Source organism: Polyodon spathula, chromosome 18 (genome assembly GCF_017654505.1).
Source record: "Polyodon spathula isolate WHYD16114869_AA chromosome 18, ASM1765450v1, whole genome shotgun sequence".
In the NCBI taxonomy this organism is placed as follows: domain Eukaryota; kingdom Metazoa; phylum Chordata; class Actinopteri; order Acipenseriformes; family Polyodontidae; genus Polyodon; species Polyodon spathula.
This window is the reverse complement of record NC_054551.1, coordinates 27,802,995-27,824,409: the sequence shown is the minus strand read 5'-3', so window position 1 is coordinate 27,824,409 and position 21,415 is coordinate 27,802,995. Positions and strand designations below refer to the sequence as shown.

The 21,415-nt window shown below is 37.2% G+C and overlaps 1 protein-coding gene across 1 annotated transcript in view; it reads left to right on the top strand.

Moving 5' to 3' along the window:
• The window catches only part of LOC121330613 (pappalysin-2-like), a 76,192-nt gene extending 54,777 nt beyond the window's left edge, over positions 1 to 21,415 (top strand). The window contains exons 22-23 of the mRNA XM_041277252.1: positions 9,335 to 9,433; positions 21,312 to 21,415. Coding sequence (XP_041133186.1) covers positions 9,335 to 9,433; positions 21,312 to 21,401 — 189 coding nt within the window. The 3' untranslated portion in view covers positions 21,402 to 21,415. The remainder of the gene's footprint in view (positions 1 to 9,334; positions 9,434 to 21,311) is intronic.

Below are 21,415 nucleotides of genomic sequence, written 5' to 3'. Positions count from 1 at the left end.
TAACCTAATTCTAAGTCTTAATTATGGAATAGTCAGCTAACTGAATTAAAGTAAAATAAAATAGCACTCAGTTCAATAAATTACCTGTTAGTTAAAAGTTTATACAAAAAACGTCCCAACATGTCCAACACAATATTAGTTGTAATACAGCTGCCAATTTACACTGATGCATGGCACAGTATTTTATGTATTATATTAAAAGATCTGCTTTGGCAAACCTCAAATTACATGCAAGTAAACATTTTCATTTATTGTCAAATTGTTAAATTAAAGTTGCCTGTAAAATGTTAAGTGTCATTGCAAAAAAAGTATTACTTTTACTTGTCTTTCACTACAAGTGCATAATATTGCAAATGTGTGTGATTAATGGGTTCATTAATTGTCCAGATTGGACGATTAATCATTTCAAAGAGAATGCTAAGTTTAAAACACTTACCTCCAATATAATGCTTTGGAGCGGAAGCATACTGACCTCCTAGATTTCCGTTACATGAGAGTAGGTGTTAAAACTTCATGCTGTTATTGGACTCAGCTCTCGCCAAGATAAGTACCAACTAAGACATAGCTTCTTTTGCTGTAAACTATTGTGATCCATCTGTGTTTCCTTCCATCTGATGATGTAGATATCCTTCTGCCCAATATTGATGGCTGAAGTGTAATGCTGGCTCCAGGGATCAGCCTATTTTGTCCCCTTGGTGCATCAGCACACACAATGGCAACAATGCTGGCTCTAGGGATCAGTTGCTGTTCGACCTCCCTAGTGCACCGTCTGGACTGAGCTGGGTAGGGTACTTCTCTGGGGTCTTCAGGTGAGCACCTTCCATCCTTGATGTTTCGTCGATTAGCCCATAACACCTTAAAAGGGCCCGACAGTGATTCTGGCATCCCAGCAACACCCCCCTCCATCACCCACTCAGCTAAGCCCAGCTTACTTACCTTCCTTTACATGTAGGAGGAGCTGAACTGAGACCAAGGCCTCCTCTCCCATGCTGTACTTGTCCCATGATATGACGGATACGAAAGGCAGCCTTTGCATCTTCCACTGCCGTCCACTTTCTTCCAGTTTTTAACACAGGTGCTCCCTCCCTCATACATTCATCGTGTGACTCTACTAATGTAATTTCCGATCTAACTTTGGGGCACTTCTTGGTTAGAGCTGAGACTGGCAGCTGCAGTATCCCTTTACCATACAGTTCCAATCTGCTGGTGAAGTCACAACAGCAACAACAGAGATAATCTTAATTATGTATATGTTTTTAACCTAGTGATTGTTGCTAGGGAGTTAATTGTGATTATTGTTTTGTGTTTGTTTTAAGAATTTAACTGAACTTTTCTTTGAGCAGATCCCCTTCTTTATTCTGGCCTGGAGCTGAAGTTTTATTGGCATTGTTTGAGGCAGTCTATTGGACAGAAGTCTTAGTGATTGTTGCTATGGGGGTTAATTGCTCATGGTGGTTGAGGAAATACTTTTGTCTTGAGATTTTTACACTATTAGCCTGATTTTCAGAAGGCGCATTTTTAGAGAGAAAATAGAAGTCGCAATGCATTTGCACTGCAAGTTTTTTTGCCACCTAATTATACATCTCGATTTTCAGCAGGCACAGGTTCATTTCTCCTACTCGCAACACTCTTTGCGACTCCTGCTTATGACTGATTTAATTGAAATGACAATTGATAAAGAAAGGAAAAATACATTCTTAGCCACCCATGTTGAGCTTTTGCTCGATGATATTTTAGCACAAAAACTGTTATTTTCTGCAAAAGATCAGGAGCCACTGCTAAACTTAAAACTTATAACAGATAAAATAAACGCAACCTCTTCCATAAAAAGGTCAAATAAAGAAGTCCAAAAAAGATTCAGAGACCTAAAGAAGGTGATCCACTTCCTAGTCTCTGTTAGTCACTTTAGATAAAAGCGTCTGCTAAATGAGTAAATAGTAATAATATTAATAATAATACAGCGTGCCCATAGAAGAAAAAAACAAAGTATTCTCTGATGCAATATTAATATTCATATTCTTTATATGCAATATCTGAATGTTTATGTATGTTTGTGAAAAATCATAATAAAATTTTTTAACATTAATATGCATTTGTTACTGTTAATTATGTATTTAATATATTCTAAAATTAGCCAGCCTCCACTTAAGCCCCTGTTAGAATTTTCTGAACAAGGCACTGTTCTCCACAGTAAATGAGTCATGGCATGAACTAGGATACATAGCAACTATATCCGTGACAATACGTTGAGCATCACATAAAACTTGCACAGTTAAAGAATGATGATGTTTTCATTCCTTGAATCTGAGTATATTGCAACCTGTGCAATCTATTACATCTAGCATGTTTGGGAAGCCAGACAACTGACAATATTCCACATCCCCAATTGGAAATAGTATATAACCTTGCTCTAGGGAAAAGTGCATCTGTGACATCAGTCAGTATCTTTGACAAATAAGACTGACAGATGCCTGATCTGTCCCCAGCTGTTGTCTGGATGGCACCTGTTGCGTGAAAATGAAGGTCTGCTGTAACCTTTACAGGTACAGGTATAGCATGACTGCTGGCTGTTTGTGATTCTAAATCAAAATTAAGCAGATCACACAGCTCTGTTAAGTGCCTATATCCAATCCGTATCTATGCTTGACTTGTTTTATAGTTAGATCTAGAAATGTCTGATGGGGAGAGAGGGGGGCGTGTCTTAATTGGCAAGTGTATTTTGGTGTTTTGCACCTTTTGAAAATAAGGTGTTATCTGCAAAATAGAACCAATTATGAATTTCAATTGCTTAACAAGCTGAAATGCAAGCGTATTTTCAAAAAAGCACAAAGCCTAAAATTCCCTTGCGCCACTGACTTATACGGCATTTGAAAATACATTTTGCAACTTATCTGAAGTCGCAAACATGTTTTGCGACCTGTTTTTCGCTCAGCTCCTTTTGAAAATCAGGCTGATTGCATCAATACTAATAAACTGACTTGAATTGTTTTGCAGATGGTTTTAACTTGTATGTTTTTTTTTTTTTTTTTAATTATTATTTCTTTATAAAGCAATGGGGTTAATTAGGTTTGCTGGGAATATTTTGTTTTGCACATTTGTGAGTGGTTTCAAAATTCACTTTAGAATGAGGAACAAATTAGCCTTGAACTCTAGAATGGTCATTGATTGATGCAGGGTAGCTGTTGATTTTTTATTTTTTGGTTGTTTATAATGCATGTGACTTCAAGCAGGCTTTTAAATTTTGTTCGCTAAATGTCTTGCTTAACCTAGCTAGAATGTAGGTATGTGTTTACTGAATACCATTATACCATGATGTTTATAACTGTGCTGTGCTTTATAATTAGGATTGCTACTTTTCAATTTTAGTCCATAAAGCTTGTTAAATGTCGAATTCCCCAAAAGTATGAGTAATAAATAAATTTACATAGGATAGATGTCGGTAAAACCACTCAGTATTTTTTTTATTTTATTACCAGAAACAGTCATTTAGAAATCATCTCTAGTTTGTGTAATTTTTATACTTACTGTCTGTCCCGTCTCTGTTCCTCTCTGAATGGCTAGGGTTCGCTATCAGGCATCACAGTGGCTCCTCAATAGGCAACTGTAGTTTCACTGTCAGTCATTTCAAACTGTTCTGACAGATCTCATTGATTTCAACGCTAGAATGCTCTGTAACTTTTGGCTGTCCAGTTTTTCAAGAAAGATATTTGCACAAACAAACGCCTCTGTCAGGTCAAAATGTAATCTGTTTTGTTCTTCACGGTTTTCAGTGGACTTTTGGAACGTGGAAGGCATTGTTTTTTGTTTCTTTGCAAGTAAAGCAGTCCAGTACTGCTCTGGATTTCCGCCTTTCTCTTCGGTGAATAATTGAATCTAAAAGCCTGTCAACAGCCGATTCTCGGAAGTGATCGACGATAACGTTGCAGGACGTACAGAAGAGCTTACCTCCATCGTTGTGTAAAACTCCTGCTGGATATTGCTTTAAGTGATCTGCTGCAGACAAATGTTTTGCCTTTTTAGAGACATCAATTTTTTAGTTTACAGTGTGTGGTGTTTTAATTTCCCCCATAAATTGCATATAGTCACATGACATGATCACTGCATAGCACTGTGTGCATGGCGAATAGTACACGCAGGCACACAGCAGAGCTGTAGAGTTTCGTTAATGTGATTTCTTTTGTATGAAATACAAATAATAATTATGAAATAATTTGTATTTCTTAAGAATATTGTAAAAAAAACGTGGTAGTGGGCTAATTTCAGGATTTCCGCACAGCCTGTGAAATCACGATTTACACAGAGCCTTAGCCATAACCAATAGTTTAAGCGCAGCACAGAAACCAGGACCAGAGGACAGGAAATTAGGTGGAAATAGACTGAAGACAGAGGGTAGGAGACACTTCTTCTCGCAGATAGTGAGGGTATGAAATAGGTTACTGTCACAAAGACGGCCGGAGTGGGTGGTCAAATCAGAGCCAGGAAATAAACAACAAGAGAGGTGGAGTTTGGTGGAGCTGAGCGAATGATCTTGCTCAGCATTTAATAAGTGAACAGACAGTCAGGAAATAAAAAGGTTGCAACAAACAAAAACACAAGACACAAAATAAATAGACAAATACAGTGAGCTTATATTTTTCTTACAATTATCACAATTACCTCCGTCTCCAATCCCGTTCTCCACTCACTGAACACACAACCCCAAGTGGGTGAAAACATGTTGCTTTTATGCAGCTGTACTGAGACTCGATTGATAATCAATCATTCAATTGGAGTCGCGGTATAACTGCACGTGAATTAATAAAGTGCAATTCCCCGTGCTCACATATTATTACATTTTACTTGCACGTGAAGTACTGTGCAATCCTCGTGCCTAAATACAAATATACATTTTAAACACTCATTTTACACAGACCCGTTTATATCCTGTGTACCAATGACTATACACCAACATTAACACACAACATATAATACACACAGGGGCAGGCACTTTGCCACAGTTACCTAGTCATGTTGTTGATGCCGAATAATTGGGACCCTTTAAGAACCAATTTGACAATGTGTTGAGATCAATGAGACAATGAGAGGCCTCCTCTTGTTTGTAATTTCCTTATGTTCACAGCATCTAAGTCAAGATCTTAAAGACTATTTTACCCCCTCCTATTCAGTCCTGGGTATCAGATTAAAGCTCTGAACTCTGGTGGTTGTCCACTGAGGATTATTGAGAACATTTTTTAATTTAATATTAATAGAGTTTTAGTATACAACTGGTATATAGAACTTTGGTCTTTGTTAATAAATGTTCTGCTTGTGTTACCCTTATTATTTTGTATCTCGCCTTCCCAAGAAAAAAGCATGTTCTAATACCCTTATTTCTGCATAAATGAAGTAAGATATTTAAAATGTTTTTATTTCTGTCACGCCCGAGACAAGAATTACATTTCAATTTAGTAACCTTAAGATTTTTTTAAAATTATTACCTCAGCCCTTCCTTGTCTGGTAGGCTGTGATGTCTGATGACTGGAATTGGGCTTTTCCATATTATGTACTCTCCTATTCATTTTCCTGGTCCTAGCTCTTATTAATGAAACAGTAATGCAATGCACATTTTATTTGGGTATGTTAACGTCATGGTGTGTAGGGATCTCTTTTTGTGCTTCATTAATTTTACAATAGTAGTTTTATATTGGTTTTGTATCACACGGTTTAATTATAGGGTTTTATCAACAAAACAGTTTCAATTCATGTTATTTTTAGGCTGTTCTGGAAAAAAAATCATACCTGCCAGATCTGTTATCGGAAAAATAATTTTATCTTGAACATTTTTCTGTATGCGTTATTAATTGTGAATTTTTTATGAAAGGCGCTTGTTATTGTGTTGCCCTCCATTCTGGTGGTAGTATTTAGTTAAAGTATATTTTCTGTCATCCAACTGAACATCTCTGTTGAAAATTTCTTAATGTAGTGGCTTTGGCTTAGCTGCACTAACAGAGAAAGTAACAAATCAAAGTGCATACCTAAAGCACACAAACAGAAACAGTGTTGCAGTTGTAAGCACTTAGTTAAGCATAAGCCTAACAGGGAAACACTTTAAAATAAGTGTCTGTAATTCCAGTGTAACCAACTGATAATTTCCTACTGATTTCAACTGAAAATCCTATTGAATTCAAAAGTCACAAGTTCATAACATTTCCCCTAATACACATGAAATAATCATGAGCAGAGATGTATTTTAAAGTGTTAACCATAACAGAAGCATTTGATGCAGTATTGTTTATACTGATTGCAATGCACATTTAAGATATATAATTTTCTTTTAGCACACAATCCAACTGCACATCTATGGATTAGCATTGTTTTGTTTCATTATGGGAAAAAAAAAAAAAAAAAAAAAAAAAAAGTTTTTTGAGTTTGTTTCCACAATCATGTCTGTTTCATTATCTCACATTGAAGTGTTACACTGTACATGGCATTCTACAACACCATGCACAGAGGACCTGAAGACTGCTGTGTAAGCCATGGGCATCTAATAGATGTGCCTGTTGTAACCTCTACCTCAGACATGCATGGTAAACATGATGATGACTTCCACTGCAGTCTTCTAGAAATGTATTTTTGTACTTGGTGAAAGCATTGGCAAATAATAAGCCAGCATGGAACAACCTCTGTAAAGGGCAGGGAGACATGGTGGTAAAAAACCTGGCAAATACTGACATGTGTGACTATTACTATTTTAAAAAGGGAAAGATCATAATTTTATGTACCTGTTATATTTTTCATGTTAAAATTATGTGTTGTATAAACAGGTTTGGGAGAACAAACTTTTAAACTGCCCTGTCTGGATAACCCTAAAACAATAAGAAATGAAATCAGAATCAGGCTTGACAGTGCTTAGGAAGAACAAAAAAACTTCTCATCAGCTGTCACATTATATGATTCAGGTATAGCCTGAACTCTTTGAATTCACACCATAACAAACTCCAAGAAAATTTCTTGTTTATATTGCTGCTTGAACTAAATAATTAGTGCAGCCAAAATGTTATGTAGTTTGCAACAAAACAAAAAATAAGTTTATAATAGTATATATATATATATATATATATATATATATATATATATATATATATATATATATAGTGGTTTGCAGAAGTATTCGCCTCCTACCAATAATGTCACATTTTGTCAAATAATGTATGCACAGTTTTTCAAACAAACTTTTGTTATTCAGAACTGTAGTGGTTAAACTGAACACTGTTATATGAGGAGGATGTTAAATGTCAGCAAAACATGCAAAGAAAATGTTCAAAATTAAATTTTGTGGTTGCATAAGCATTCAGCCTCTTAAGTCCATACTTGGTAGGTACCTTTGCAGCAATTACTGCTATGAGTCATTTTGGATAGGTCTTTACTAGCTTTTCACAGTAAGATGGTGACATTTTGGGAAAATTGCTCCAGTACGGATAAGTTTGTTGGAGATCATCATAGGACTGCAAGTCTCGCCATACATTTTCGATTTGATTCAAGTCAGGACTTTGACTTGGCTACTCAAGAACATTAATTCTCTTCTTGTTCAACCACTCCAGTGTGGCTTGGCTTTGTGCTTCAGGTCATGCTGCTGTGTGAATTTCCTCCCCAGTTTCTTGGCTGACTCAAACAGGTTTCCCTCTATCCTGACAAGCTTCCCAGTCCCTGCTGAAGAGAAGCATCCCCATAACATGATGCTGCCACCACCATGCTTGACAGTTGAGATGGTGTTGACTGGGTGAAGTGTTGGGCTTGCCCCAGACGTAACGCTTGGAATTTAGTCCGAAAAGTTACATTTTTGTCTCGTTTGGGTTTGCCGCAGATGTAACGTTTGGAATTTAGTCCGAAAAGTTATGTTTTTGTCACGTCTGACCACAAAACCTTTTTCCACATGTCTGCAGTATCATCTACATGCTTTTTCGCAAACTCCATACATGCTTTAAGATGAGGATTTTTGAGTAATGGCTTCTTTCTTGCCACCCAGCAATAAAGGCCAGCTTTGTGTAGGGACTGGCTTATTGTTGAACACTGACTCCCATCTCAGACACAGAACTTTGCGGACCTCTCAATGTCATTGTTGGCTTCAGAGTGAAATCCCAGTTTCTTGGAGTACACTCAAGTGCCAACAAAATGTGAAAACTTTGCAGGGGGGTGAATACTTCTGCAAACCACTGTGTGTGTGTGTGTGTATATATATGGGTATATATATATATATATATATATATATATATATATATGATCTTATATACTGTATATATATCCATATAGAACAATGAACTTACTTGACTTGTTTAGCATCCAGATGTTTCACATTAGTGGCCACAGTGGAGGTTAATGTAGGACCAGCTCTGATAAATTCCTAGTCTATGTTAAATTAACTACTTATCTGTTAATGATGATTTACACCTGGGATAAATTATGATTTATGTTTATGATTTGGCCACACAGATTAGGGATGACAAACGTTCCCGGCTGACCACACAGTTCTTGAAGAAACATCACATGATCAACATCACAACCTGTGTGCGTCAATAACTTGAACCATCGGGTCAGCTGGTTCCTTTGTGTTTTCTTTATCAGAGGGAAAAGCATTAAGATATCATAACCCTTTAAAGACAAGTTCCAAGAGGACAGGAAAAAGAAGTTCTTGTTAATAGGATTTGACTGCACCAATTATTTTGGCTTCATTGTTTGCTGTTAAGAGAATGAAATGACTTGAACAAAATACATTTGAAGCCAGTTATTCATGTCCCTGTGGGTTAAGTCCACTTTTTGCAATAATTCTCAATAACATGTGAAATGCGTAAAATATGTTTTGCGTAAGTCACTAAGTACCAATGGGAAATGTTTCTGGAGGGTTTCCCATATTTATTAGCTAGCTGGGGGTATTTTAAATGAACAAACAGTTTTATGCCAAGTAGAAGGTAAAGGTTCCCAGGCTAATTCAAATAAGACTTTTATTCCTCTAACCCTACTAAAAAAGGGACAGGACATCCCTGGAAATGAGGTGTTGTAATTCAGTTGATCGATTCTTGTAAAATATCTCAGAGGAATATAGGTAGCCAGTGTTGGGGCCACAAAATAGCATTGTATACCTACACCAAGTGGCCAAACAATTACCTTTATAGCCGCAGTATGACCACTGTAGCACGGCTTTCACTTGTTTTTTTTTTGGATTCCCCATCATTGTTACTGAATAGTGGCACTCACCAAATTAATATAGGTCTAGTGAATGACATGACTGTGACTACATACATTTTAATATGAAGCATTAAATACAATGTATTTCCTGTTTTTTTATTGATTTTAATAGCCTTTCCAGGGCGATGGTTGGTGTGACACTATAAATAACCGGGCACACTGTCAGTATGATGGAGGGGACTGCTGTCCTTCAACACTTTCATCTAGAAAGGTAACTGTCCTGTTTTGGTGTTACATTACTACTTCATGTGTGTCTTCTAAAGATTTGTGAATTTATTTATTTATGTATTTATTTATCTAATTTGTTTTAGGTGGAAAAATCTGCAAACATTTTATTTTGTGTGGAGTATTAAGGCAGGTGTAATTTGATCATTATCCAGCAGATGGCAATGGTGTATATTTAGAGCCATAAACCAATAAGAAACAAGCATGGGAGTAAGGGCAAAAGTTTCCTTTAAATATCCTTTATGTTTGAATCAGTGTAAAAGCTCCCCTCAAGCAAAAGTAACCAGTGGGAAACAACTGTAGATAGACGCACTTAACCCTTTGCGGTCCATTTATTCAGCGCCTGTCTTTATTTTCACACACGCAGTTTATTTTACACGCGCTGTTTAATAGTAATTTTACTCATAGTAAAACAGGTTTAAAATCCACTGCATATCAACAGGACACTCAGTACTGCATCTCCAGCCCCGCCTCACCCCTTGTTCACTGTATTTATCACATACCTCTTCATAGTCATGCATACTGATAAATCATCTCCTTATCACTTGTTTTATTACCAAACTTCTCAAGTCATTATTTTATTACTATAACATCTCAAAAAACTTGACAAATGTCTGTGATATTCTTTGAACGCTGGATGCAGAAGCAGCTTTGTTTGTTTGTGTTCGTGTTATATCTGTGGTGAACAGGGACATAATCCACCTCCAAATTTTATTTTATTTTTTTCTGGCTTCTGTTGGTCTCAATTGGCTATTGAAATGTTTTCTCAGCTTTTTCCGGAGAAAAAACGACTAGAGACCTGTTCTTGACGTCTTTTTGATGATGTCGGACCGGAAAGGAAAGGAAAAATTGTAATGTCGGACCTGGTCCGACATAGGACCGCAAAGGGTTAAATTAACATTCTAAGATGTTTTTTGCAAACATAACAATTTGACCCTAATTCTGGACACATGTGGAACTTAAGAACTCTACATACTATCGGTAGTGACCCTGCATGCTAGATGCACACTACTTATGGAATAACACAGGCTTAACTGTTCTGTCTGCAAAGGTCCATATGCTGCATAGATCAGTAACTTGCAGGCGTTTGTCTCAGTTATGTGCCAAGCTGGCAGCAAAGCTGGAAAGCAGACGGGCAAATGGTTTATTTATATCGGAATCCATCAGCTGTGGAAGACTCCCTGACCAACAGGTGTCATTTCCTTTGTGTAGGAGGCTGTAAACGGAGGAAAAGCACAGTTAGCTCATGTTAAAATGAAACATGTAGGCAGACTTCCTGCATGATTTTTTTATTTTTTTTTTTTATTGAGACAATTAAATACCACAGGAACTTTGCGCTATCCAGTGACATCACCTATAAACTTGAATTTACGGCTTATTACCTGGATTTTAAGATCTTTTCTTATTTTCCTTGTTTCTTGGTATTTCTTTTATAATAATTTAGGCTTTCATGGAATAAGACTTGTCAGCAACAGGTTCCAGACTTTTACACTGGCATTGGCAGTGACTGCTTTTTCCTGCTTAACTCAAAAAAAATATCCATGATCCATCTATGAAATTGATTATTTGACTGATTTAATAAATGGTAGAACAGAGCAATCAGTGATCAGCTTTGAACTTGTGAATCATTTAAGTTGTGCAACCAATAAGATTGGAAGAATAGCAGTGTCCTTGTCTGTAAAATATAATTTCCACTCATATCGTTTAGTCTGTGTGGCAAACTTGCATTGCAATAATTACTAGGTTACAATAATTTTACAAGGTTTTGTATAGAGGTGCAATCGGCACCCTAATTTTGTATTCAATTATTATATAGGCATTTATCAACGATAATCAATGCACTGACGTTTTATTTTTCAAAATAAAGAACAAAAAAGTTTTTAGATAGAAGATCCAATAACTAAAAACACTAGTGTGCATAATAGTTAAACAATCACTGTTACTTTTGCACTATGTCCAAAAGCAAAACCAGCAACAGGAGACTTCAAACTGGGTTCTAATATGATGGATCAATTCACCAATATCTAATCGAAACTCTGGTCATTTAAAGACAGATGATCAATAATCGATGCATCGATTAATTTTTGCACCCCTAATTTCGTACTAAATTATATATACATACATTTATTAGGTGGCTTTGACTGGGATGACTACTAACAAAATCTATTAAAAGCCTCTCTAAAAATAATGCCATGTTTTCAAAACTTGGCACTATCTTTCTCTTCAGAAACAAAATTGTCTGGACTGACACTTGAAATGTAATTCCTTTATTGTTGTTCAAGTCATTTAAAAGAAAACAACAACTCAATCGAATCCTGGAAATGGACAGTGTCCTACCTATCCAGAGTGATGTTTTCAAACATTGTACACGCAATACACAAAATACACAAGTATCCGTAACCTTGCTCCCATGCTGAAATCCTGTTTACACACTTCTACTTTTCTAGCCTATGTTGGGTACCCAGTTGCCTGGGCTGTTGTTATACGTCTGCTACTCTCGTATAATAGCAGAAGTATACTGTGCATACTGAAATGTCTCCTAGCCTCAGCTGTAGATCACAAGCCAATAGTATAATTCATCAAATAATATTTTGTTATTAATATTATGCTGTTGCAACTTTCTTTGTAAAACTCTACATTTGTCTTGTGTTTTCTTTTTCCTGCAAAAAACTTTTCTGCTGAATCTGTGTTTGTTTTGCATCCTGCGGAGATGGCATGTTTCCCTTGCTGAGTCCTGGAGTCCGGCAATTTTGTGTTGATGTTCCACAACTGAACTGCTCTGTGTTCCTCACAACTAGTCTTTTTATTCTGGGTCACCATGATTCTCTGTGCTGCACGACTTTAAGAGACACGACCCTTGAAATATATATATATATATATATATATATATATATATATATATATATATATATATATATATATATATATACACACACACACACACACACACACACACACACACACACAAAAAGCGGGCTTTCCAAGTTTCCCGGGATGCTTAGAACACATGAGCGTAATCTGGCAACAAATTCAATCAGCTAAAAAGGAGAGGAAGGAGCTCCATGTGACATTCCTGGATTTGGCTAATGCATATGGGTCAGTGCCACATGAACTTCTTTGGGCAGCATTAGATTTTTTCAGCGTACCGATGACAATAACAAATTTACTGAAAGCCTACTTTGGAGATTTGCTATTTAGTTTTTCAACTTCAGAATTCAGCATTACATGGTAATGCCTATAAGTTGGAATAATGGCAGGACGTACCATTTCTCCACTGGCTTTTACCATGGCAATGCAAGTATTTATTAGGTCATCAAAATGGGTAGTTGCAGGAGAGCGCTTGGCTTCTGGAATGCGACTACCACCAATTCTAGCATACATGGATGACATGACAACAATGACTAGAACAGTAGCCTGCACTTATCAGTTATTGGACAAATTAACCAATAACATCGAATGGGCACAAATGCAATTCAAGCCCACTAAATCAAGGGACATCCCTATAATTAAATGTAAAATAGTAAATAAAAGGTTCTACATTAATGGCGAGGCAACACCAACAGTGTCTGAGAAGCCAGTGAAAAGTTTTAGGAGATGCTGCTACAGGTATGTAAAGGACACAGTTTGTGTGGTAGAAATTAGACAACAAGCAGCGGAAGAGTTGATGAGCATAGACAGAAGCGCTTTACTGGGCAAACTGAAACTCTTATGCTTTCAGTTTGGTCTACTGCCAAGGCTGCTGTGGCCACTCATGCTGTGAACAAGGTTTCTTTGACAACAGTTGAGAAGCTGGAAGCTTTAATCAGTTCATATGTCAGGAAATGGTTGGAAGTTTCACGCTGCCTCAGCAGAGTGGGACTTTATGGTAAAGGAATACTGCAGCAGTCTCCACTCTAAATGAGGAGTTTAAGAGTGCCAAGGTGCCTCTGGAAATGACATTAGTAGATTCATGCGTTAAATGGTAAGGGAGGCAGCACCTGTGTTGAAAACTGGAAGAAAGTCGACGGCAAAGAAAGTCATGGCAAAGACTGCCATTCGTAACAGTCATATTATGGTGCAAGTTCAGCATGGAAGAGGGGGTCCTCAATGGAGGAAGCTGGTAGTCAACGAGGTGCAAAAGCAGGAGGCCAAGCAGGGGGCCAAGCAGGCCAAGCAGGGAAAAGGAATGCGATGGGAGAGTGTGGAACAACACCAGACCTATGGACAATGGAACAAAGCAGGATCAGTTTCCTCATCAGATCAACATATGATGTTCTCCAATCACCACAGAACCTAAACCTCTGGGTGGGAGAGGATCCCTCATATCCTTTGTCTTCATCACCTGTGACATTAAGGCACATTTTGAGAGTTAACAGCGCCATGGGAGGATGCTGTGGATGAGGCGTATGAGAGGAAGAAACTACGATATGCTCAACTAGCTGCTGTAGCAGAACAGCGAGGATGGAAAGCCCAGGTTTACCCAGTGGAGGTGGGTTGTCGAGGATTTGTGGCACACTCTTCAACCTGGTTTCTCAGAGATGTCGGGTTCAATGGCCAAGAGTTGCGTCGCACAGTGAAGAACTTATCTGAAGCAGCAGAAAACAGCAGCTACTGGCTGTGGTTGAGACAGAAAGATTCTGACTGGGTATCTTAAGCACAATAGAAAGAAAGCAATGCTGATGTATTGATAAGTAAGCTGGGCTGAGTTGAGTGGGGGATGGATTGGGTGATGCTATGATGCCAGAATCACTGTTGAGCCCTCTTGAGGTGTTGTGGGCAGAAGGTGCCCACTTGAAGACCCCAGAGATGTACCCTACTTAGATCAATCCAGATGGTTGTCATGCTGATGCACTCAGGAGACTGTACTGTGTTTGATCCCCGGAGCCAGCATCACAGCCATTGTGTGTGCTGGTGCACTGTGGAGGCAAAATAAGCTGATCCTTGGAGCCAACTTTACACTTCAGCCATCAATACCAGGCAGAAGGATATCTACATCATCAGATGGAAATAAACGCAAATGGATGGAGATGCAAATGGATGGGAAACGCAAATGGATCACATTAGTTTACTGTAAAGCTACGTCTTAGTTGGCGCTTATCTTAGTGAGAGCCGAGTTCAAATCAGCACGAAGTTTTAACATCTACTCTCATGTAATGGAAATCATTTTATATTTATATATATATATATATATATATATATATATATATATATATATATATATATATATATATATATATACATACTGAAGAGCGTTATAAACGGGGGAGGGGGTGGGGGGTGCCGCGGGACACATAACAACACACATCTCGCTAAAATACAAAATAAAATAACTCCCTCTATATAATGCACATATAGTGAAGCAAAAGTGTTACATTCCGTAAATTAACCATGCATAAAGCACAATTTTTTACATAAAAAAAGGTAACATTCATTACATTAATAATTTTAATTAGCAGTTTTTAAACTATAAATAGCCTGGCTAAATGATGGTCAGGAGTTCAAGTTCGAAGCGACAGACAAGCAAACCAAGTATGAGAAGGAGAGCGGGTCGGGAGAGGGGAAGAGGGAATGGGCTCACCCCAGGTTCAGCTGCCGAAGCGGGGCTGAAGCGTTTAATCTCCCGGACAAAGCCGCTGTGCCTCTCGCAGCAAACGAGATTAGGAAAGATAACCACGTAATAGGCCTACTATTTATTTAGCTATAAAATGAATGCTGAGTAAGATGTCTGTGTTATAAAGTGCCAGTGCAGCTTTTCTTCAGTTCAGATACTGTATCAAAAGGGAGAGACAGAAACAGAAGTTATACTAAGAAGTTGTTAACAGTTTGAGCAACACTAGTATTGTATTTACTGTAGAAATATTGCATGAACCACTAGTATAGAGAATTGGGGGGCATGCTGTAGGAGGGTTATATCCAAGGCGCGTTATAATTGAGAGCCTTATAGTGAGGGAGCACTGTATATATACATATATACAGTCGCAGATAAAAGTAATGAGAAAAACCACCATGTTTAACACTGGGCATGATTAACTTTTCTTTAAATTCTTCTCCTCTCTTCCTCCAAACATATTGTTCCTTTCTTGGTGAAAAAAAGATATATTTTGGATTCATCTGACCATAAAGTTTTGTTGATGAAATTATCAGGCTTCTTCAAGTATTCGATGGAAAACTCCAATCTCTTTCTTTCGTGTATTGTTTTTAACAAAGGTTTGCATCTTGGTTTTCACCCATGGACATTCATCTTGTTAATTTTCTCTCAATTCTTGTGTCAAACCAAATTTTGCAATAATCTTTCTTGGTCTCCCACACCTGGAGCTAGTTGCAGTAGTTCCCGTTCTCCTGTGTTTGTTAATAATAGCCCACACAGTGTTTTTCTGCTATTTTTCTGGTAGTTTCTCCTTTTTCATTTAGATGTATCACTGCCATTTTGAGATTGTTGTTATACTCTAGTTTTAACCACTTTTGTTACTTTTTTTTAATCACAAAGATATTTATCAGCACTTGATGATTATGTATTTATTCTATAATTATAATCAGTTGTTGGTTTTCAATCATGATAATTGTCAATAATTAGCAACAAATGGGTTTCGTACGAAATACATGGATTGCCGAAATACTTTTTTCGAAATATGCAATTAGTTTTTGCATGTTACTTTTCATTTCATGCATTTTTTGTAATAATGTGTTGTTTTATTAAAGCTGAATCTCTGCTTTAATTTATATCTTTCAATAGAACCATTATTGATAGTTGAAATGGTAGCCGTATTGATCCAGAGGTGATAGACAAAGAGAAGGAAATGTGATACCTTTTAGTGGACTAACTAAACAAAAACTAATCGCAAGCTTTCAAGACCTCAAATGTCTCTTCTTCAGGAAAGATAGATCGAACGACCTTTGAGGTCTTGAAAGCTTGTGATTATTTGTTGTTTAGATAGTCTGATAAAATGTATCACACTTCCTTCTCTTTGTCTCTAACAGAACAGTTTGAAATTATAGAAATGTGTGTGTGTGTTTTGTGTGTGTGTTTTGTGTGTATTGGCCTTTTGTGTAAGGTGCATTGCTATAATCCGATCTGGAAGCCGTGGGTTGAATGAAGTTAGACCACTGCGTATACTTGCTGTATACCAGGGTTTCCCAATCCTGGTCCTGGGGACCCCCTGTGTCTCCTGGTTTTCATTCCAACTGAGTTTTCAATTACTTAATTGAACCTTTAATTGAACTACTCATTAGCTTAATTAGACCTTTTTAATTGTTTCCAGCTTTAAGAAGTTGGAGATTCCAAGTTAACTGTACAATTTTATAAGTAACTTGAAATCTGATTTTCTTTTTAGGAGCTGAGAACAATTAAAAAGGTCTAATTAAGCAGATTATTAGTTCAATTAAGGGTTTAATTAAGTAAGTGAGCACTCGGTTGGAACGAAAACCAGAAGACATGGGTCCCCAGGACCAGGATTGGGAAACCCTGCTCTATACTACACATTATGATGTTCAGCTGCTTCAATTTTAACAGGTAATGCAAACATTGCTCTAAATACAGTACAGCGAGTTTCTGCTGAGAATGCCAGCGTAAGCACTGTAGATGCATCTGTGCCCAGAGATATAAGTCCTCTCATTTGGAAACGAGCATTCTGAATGGCTAGTGGTGGTGACACTTTTTTTTTTTTTTTTTTTTAAAGAGTACAATAAACAAATATCACCTTTGCTAACAGACATAATTACATGACAAAATTGCGGGGTAATTTATTGGACAAGCAGTCAATAGCATTTTCAATTCTGTATTCTATTTTCAGATTAGCAATGCTGCACTGTTGAATAGATTAGTGTGTTACTTTACAACAAATCATTCAGAAGAAATATAAACTAGCCATGGTTTTATTTTATGTTAGGCCAAGATACGATAATCTGTCAAGGAGGGGACTATGGTGATGCACATAACTGCTCTTGATAATCCAGTGCTAGTTTTGGGTATAATTATTATTCATCTTAAGAACATAAGAACATAAGAACATAAGAACATAAGAAAGTTTACAAACGAGAGGAGGCCATTCGGCCCATCTTGCTCGTTTGGTTGTTAGTAGCTTATTGATCCCAAAATCTCATCAAGCAGCTTCTTGAAGGATCCCAGGGTGTCAGCTTCAACAACATTACTGGGGAGTTGATTCCAGACCCTCACAATTCTCTGTGTAAAAAAGTGTCTCCTATTTTCTGTTCTGAATGCCCCTTTTTCTAAACTCCATTTGTGACCCCTGGTCCTTGTTTCTTTTTTCAGGCTGAAAAAGTCCCTTGCGTCGACACTGTCAATACCTTTTAGAATTTTGAATGCTTGAATTAGGTCGCCACGTAGTCTTCTTTGTTCAAGACTGAACAGATTCAATTCTTTTAGCCTGTCTGCATATGACATGCCTTTTAAGCCCGGAATAATTCTGGTCGCTCTTCTTTGCACTCTTTCTAGAGCAGCAATATCTTTTTTATAGCGAGGTGACCAGAACTGCACACAATATTCAAGATGAGGTCTTACAAGTGCATTGTACAGTTTTAACATTACTTCCCTTGATTTAAATTCAACACTTTTCACAATGTATCCGAGTATCTTGTTAGCCTTTTTTATAGCTTCCCCACATTGCCTAGATGAAGACATTTCTGAGTCAACAAAAACTCCTAGGTCTTTTTCATAGATTCCTTCTCCAATTTCAATATCTCCCATATGATATTTATAATGTACATTTTTATTTCCTGCGTGCAGTACCTTACACTTTTCTCTATTAAATGTCATTTGCCATGTGTCTGCCCAGTTCTGAATCTTGTCTAGATCATTTTGAATGACCTTTGCTGCTGCAACAGTGTTTGCCACTCCTCCTACTTTTGTGTCGTCTGCAAATTTAACAAGTTTGCTTACTATACCAGAATCTAAATCATTAATGTAGATTAGGAATAGCAGAGGACCTAATACTGATCCCTGTGGTACACCGCTGGTTACCACACTCCATTCTGAGGTTTTTCCTCTAATCAGTACTTTCTGTTTTCTACATGTTAACCACTCCCTAATCCATGTACATGTGTTTCCTTGAATCCCAACTGCGTTCAGTTTGAGAATTAATCTTTTGTGCGGGACTTTGTCAAAAGCTTTCTGGAAATCTAAATAAACCATGTCATATGCTTTGCAATTATCCATTATCGATGTTGCATCCTCAAAAAAATCAAGCAAGTTAGTTAGGCACGATCTCCCTTTCCTAAAACCATGTTGACTGTCTCCCAGGACCCTGTTACCATATAGGTAATTTTCCATTTTGGATCTTATTATAGTTTCCATAAGTTTGCATATAATAGAAGTCAGGCTTACTGGTCTGTAGTTACCTGGTTCAGTTTTGTTTCCCTTTTTGTGGATCGGTATTACGTTTGCAATTTTCCAGTCTGTCGGTACCACCCCTGTGTCAAGAGACTGCTGCATGATCTTGGTTAGCGGTTTGTAAATTACTTCTTTCATTTCTTTGAGTACTACTGGGAGGATCTCATCTGGCCCAGGGGATTTGTTTATTTTAAGAGCTCCTAGTCCCTTTAACACTTCTGCCTCAGTTATGCTAAAGTTATTTAAAACTGGATAGGAACTGGATGACATGTGGGGCATGTTGTCAGTATCTTCCTTTGTAAAAACTTGTGAAAAGTAATCATTTAATATATTTGCTATTTTTTTTTCTTCCTCTATGATTTTGCCATTTGTATCTCTTAAACATTTAATCTCCTCTTTGAATGTTCTCTTGCTGTTGTAATATTGGAAAAACATTTTGGAATTGGTTTTAGCTCCCTTAGCAATGTTCATTTCTATTTCTCTCTTGGCCTTTCTAACTTCCTTTTTGACTTGCATTTGCAGTTCTGTGTACTCTTTCTGTGTACTTTCTTTTTGGTCCTTTTTTAATGCTCTGTAAAGTGCCTTTTTTCGCTGAATATTTTTTTTTAATTGATCTATTAAACCATTTTGGCAATTTAGTTTTACATTTAGATTTGTCTACTTTAGGGATGTAATTGTTTTGCGCCTCTAGTACTACGTTTTTGAAGAACAACCATCCTTCTTCTGTGGGTGTTTTCTCTATTTTACTCCAATCTACTTCTGTTAGTCTCTGTTTCATGCCTTCATAGTTTGCTTTTCTAAAATTGTAAACCTTAGCTTTAGTCTTTACTTTTGAGGATTTAAAAAACACTTCAAATGAGACCATGTTGTGGTCTGAGTTTGCCAGTGGTTCTCTGACCTCTGTTTTAGTTATTCTATCTTCGTTATTTGAAAAGACTAAATCAAGGCATGCCTCCCCTCTAGTCGGTGCCTTGACAAATTGTGTTAGGAAGCAGTCATTTGTCATTTCCACCATTTCTATTTCATCCTTCGCGCTACCCATCGGGTTTTCCCATTTTATTTGGGGGAAGTTGAAATCCCCCATTAGTATGGCTTCTCCTTTGCTACACACATTTCTAATGTCATTGTATAACAGATTATTGTGCTCACCGTCTGAATCTGGCGGTCTATAGCATGCTCCTATTATTATGCCTTTTGAATTTTTGTCTGTTATTCTGACCCATATTGATTCGGTTTTATTTTCTTTGTCCAGGTTTAACACCTGGGCTTCAAGACTGTTTCTTATGTATAGCGCTACCCCTCCTCCTCGTCTGTCTTGCCTGTCTTTCCTATACAGTGTATACCCACAAATATTATATTCGTCCCCATCACTCTCAGATAACCACGTTTCTGTAACACCTATCACATCATAGTTACCTATCTTCATAGCATTCATCCTCATAGATATATTGAATTAAATATTGTGGTAAATCAACTTGTCAAGCTTTCTTAACTGACAGAAAACTTGAACTGTTTGAAATTCATCTTGCAGACACAATTTTGTAAACCTGTGGTTTATAGAATAATATTTAGGGTCTCTTTGCTAAATCAAGCATTCAAAGAAAGTCTCAAAAGGTATCTCTTTTCTTAATGTCTCTATACATTAAATCAATAATTGGCATTAAATAAAATGGCAACATCTGGGGAATTTTTTCACCTGTTAATCTGTAAAAAAAAAAAATATATCCTTCTATTTTCTAAAGTGATCCTCCATTTTTCCTGTCCTTTCTTGGCTTAAATGAAAACACGTTTAAGATGCTCTGACTGTCTTGATGGCTCATTGTAGCTGTTGATGTGCAGTTCCTTACATTTACGGTTTTACCATTCAATTATTGGCACTCTGGCATGTTTTCTATTCAGTTGATTCTTGCTTCTGCATTGCTATTGCTGTTAATTCTTCTGACATGGGCTTTAATTAATGATATTGCACCTTGTACCAAATATTTACACTGGATACCTACCAAGGGTGAGGCATTGTTTAGCATAGACATTGTGGTGCAGCAATCCCAAGCAGCAAGAATAGTAGCCCCAGACACAGAAAACAGCAACTCATCGATTTCGCACGCTTGTATTCTTTCTCATACAAAATAAATCGTTTAAACAAAAAAGGTTTAAACAAACACATCCAGGACACATCAAAAACCTATGTGCTGCACTCAACACTGTTCAGGCTGGGCAAAGTCTTCACTGAACTGTTTCCTTAAACAAACATTTTATATAGCATGTGCCCAGGGCTTAATTGACACTCAATAAATCAATTACCACCTGGCCACGTTCCACACTTTTCTAATAATCAATTAAAATGTGGCTCTGCTAACGCCCATCATGGCTCAAGGCTGTTTGCCCACTTTTGAGCCAAGATAAGATTTTTCAATTACTGTGTAGTTCAAAGGAAATCAATGGAGATGAGATTTAGATTAAAAAGTTGATGAAAGTTTCTAAAGTCAGGGGTAATAAGAAATAAGACAGTGATTTATATAATGGGAATTCTATTTTTCAGGTTATTCCATTCGGGGCCGATTGCGACCAAGATGAATGTACATGCCGTGATCCAGATGTTGAGGAGAATCAACAGAGAACAAGGCAGTAGAGTGCTGGATTCCC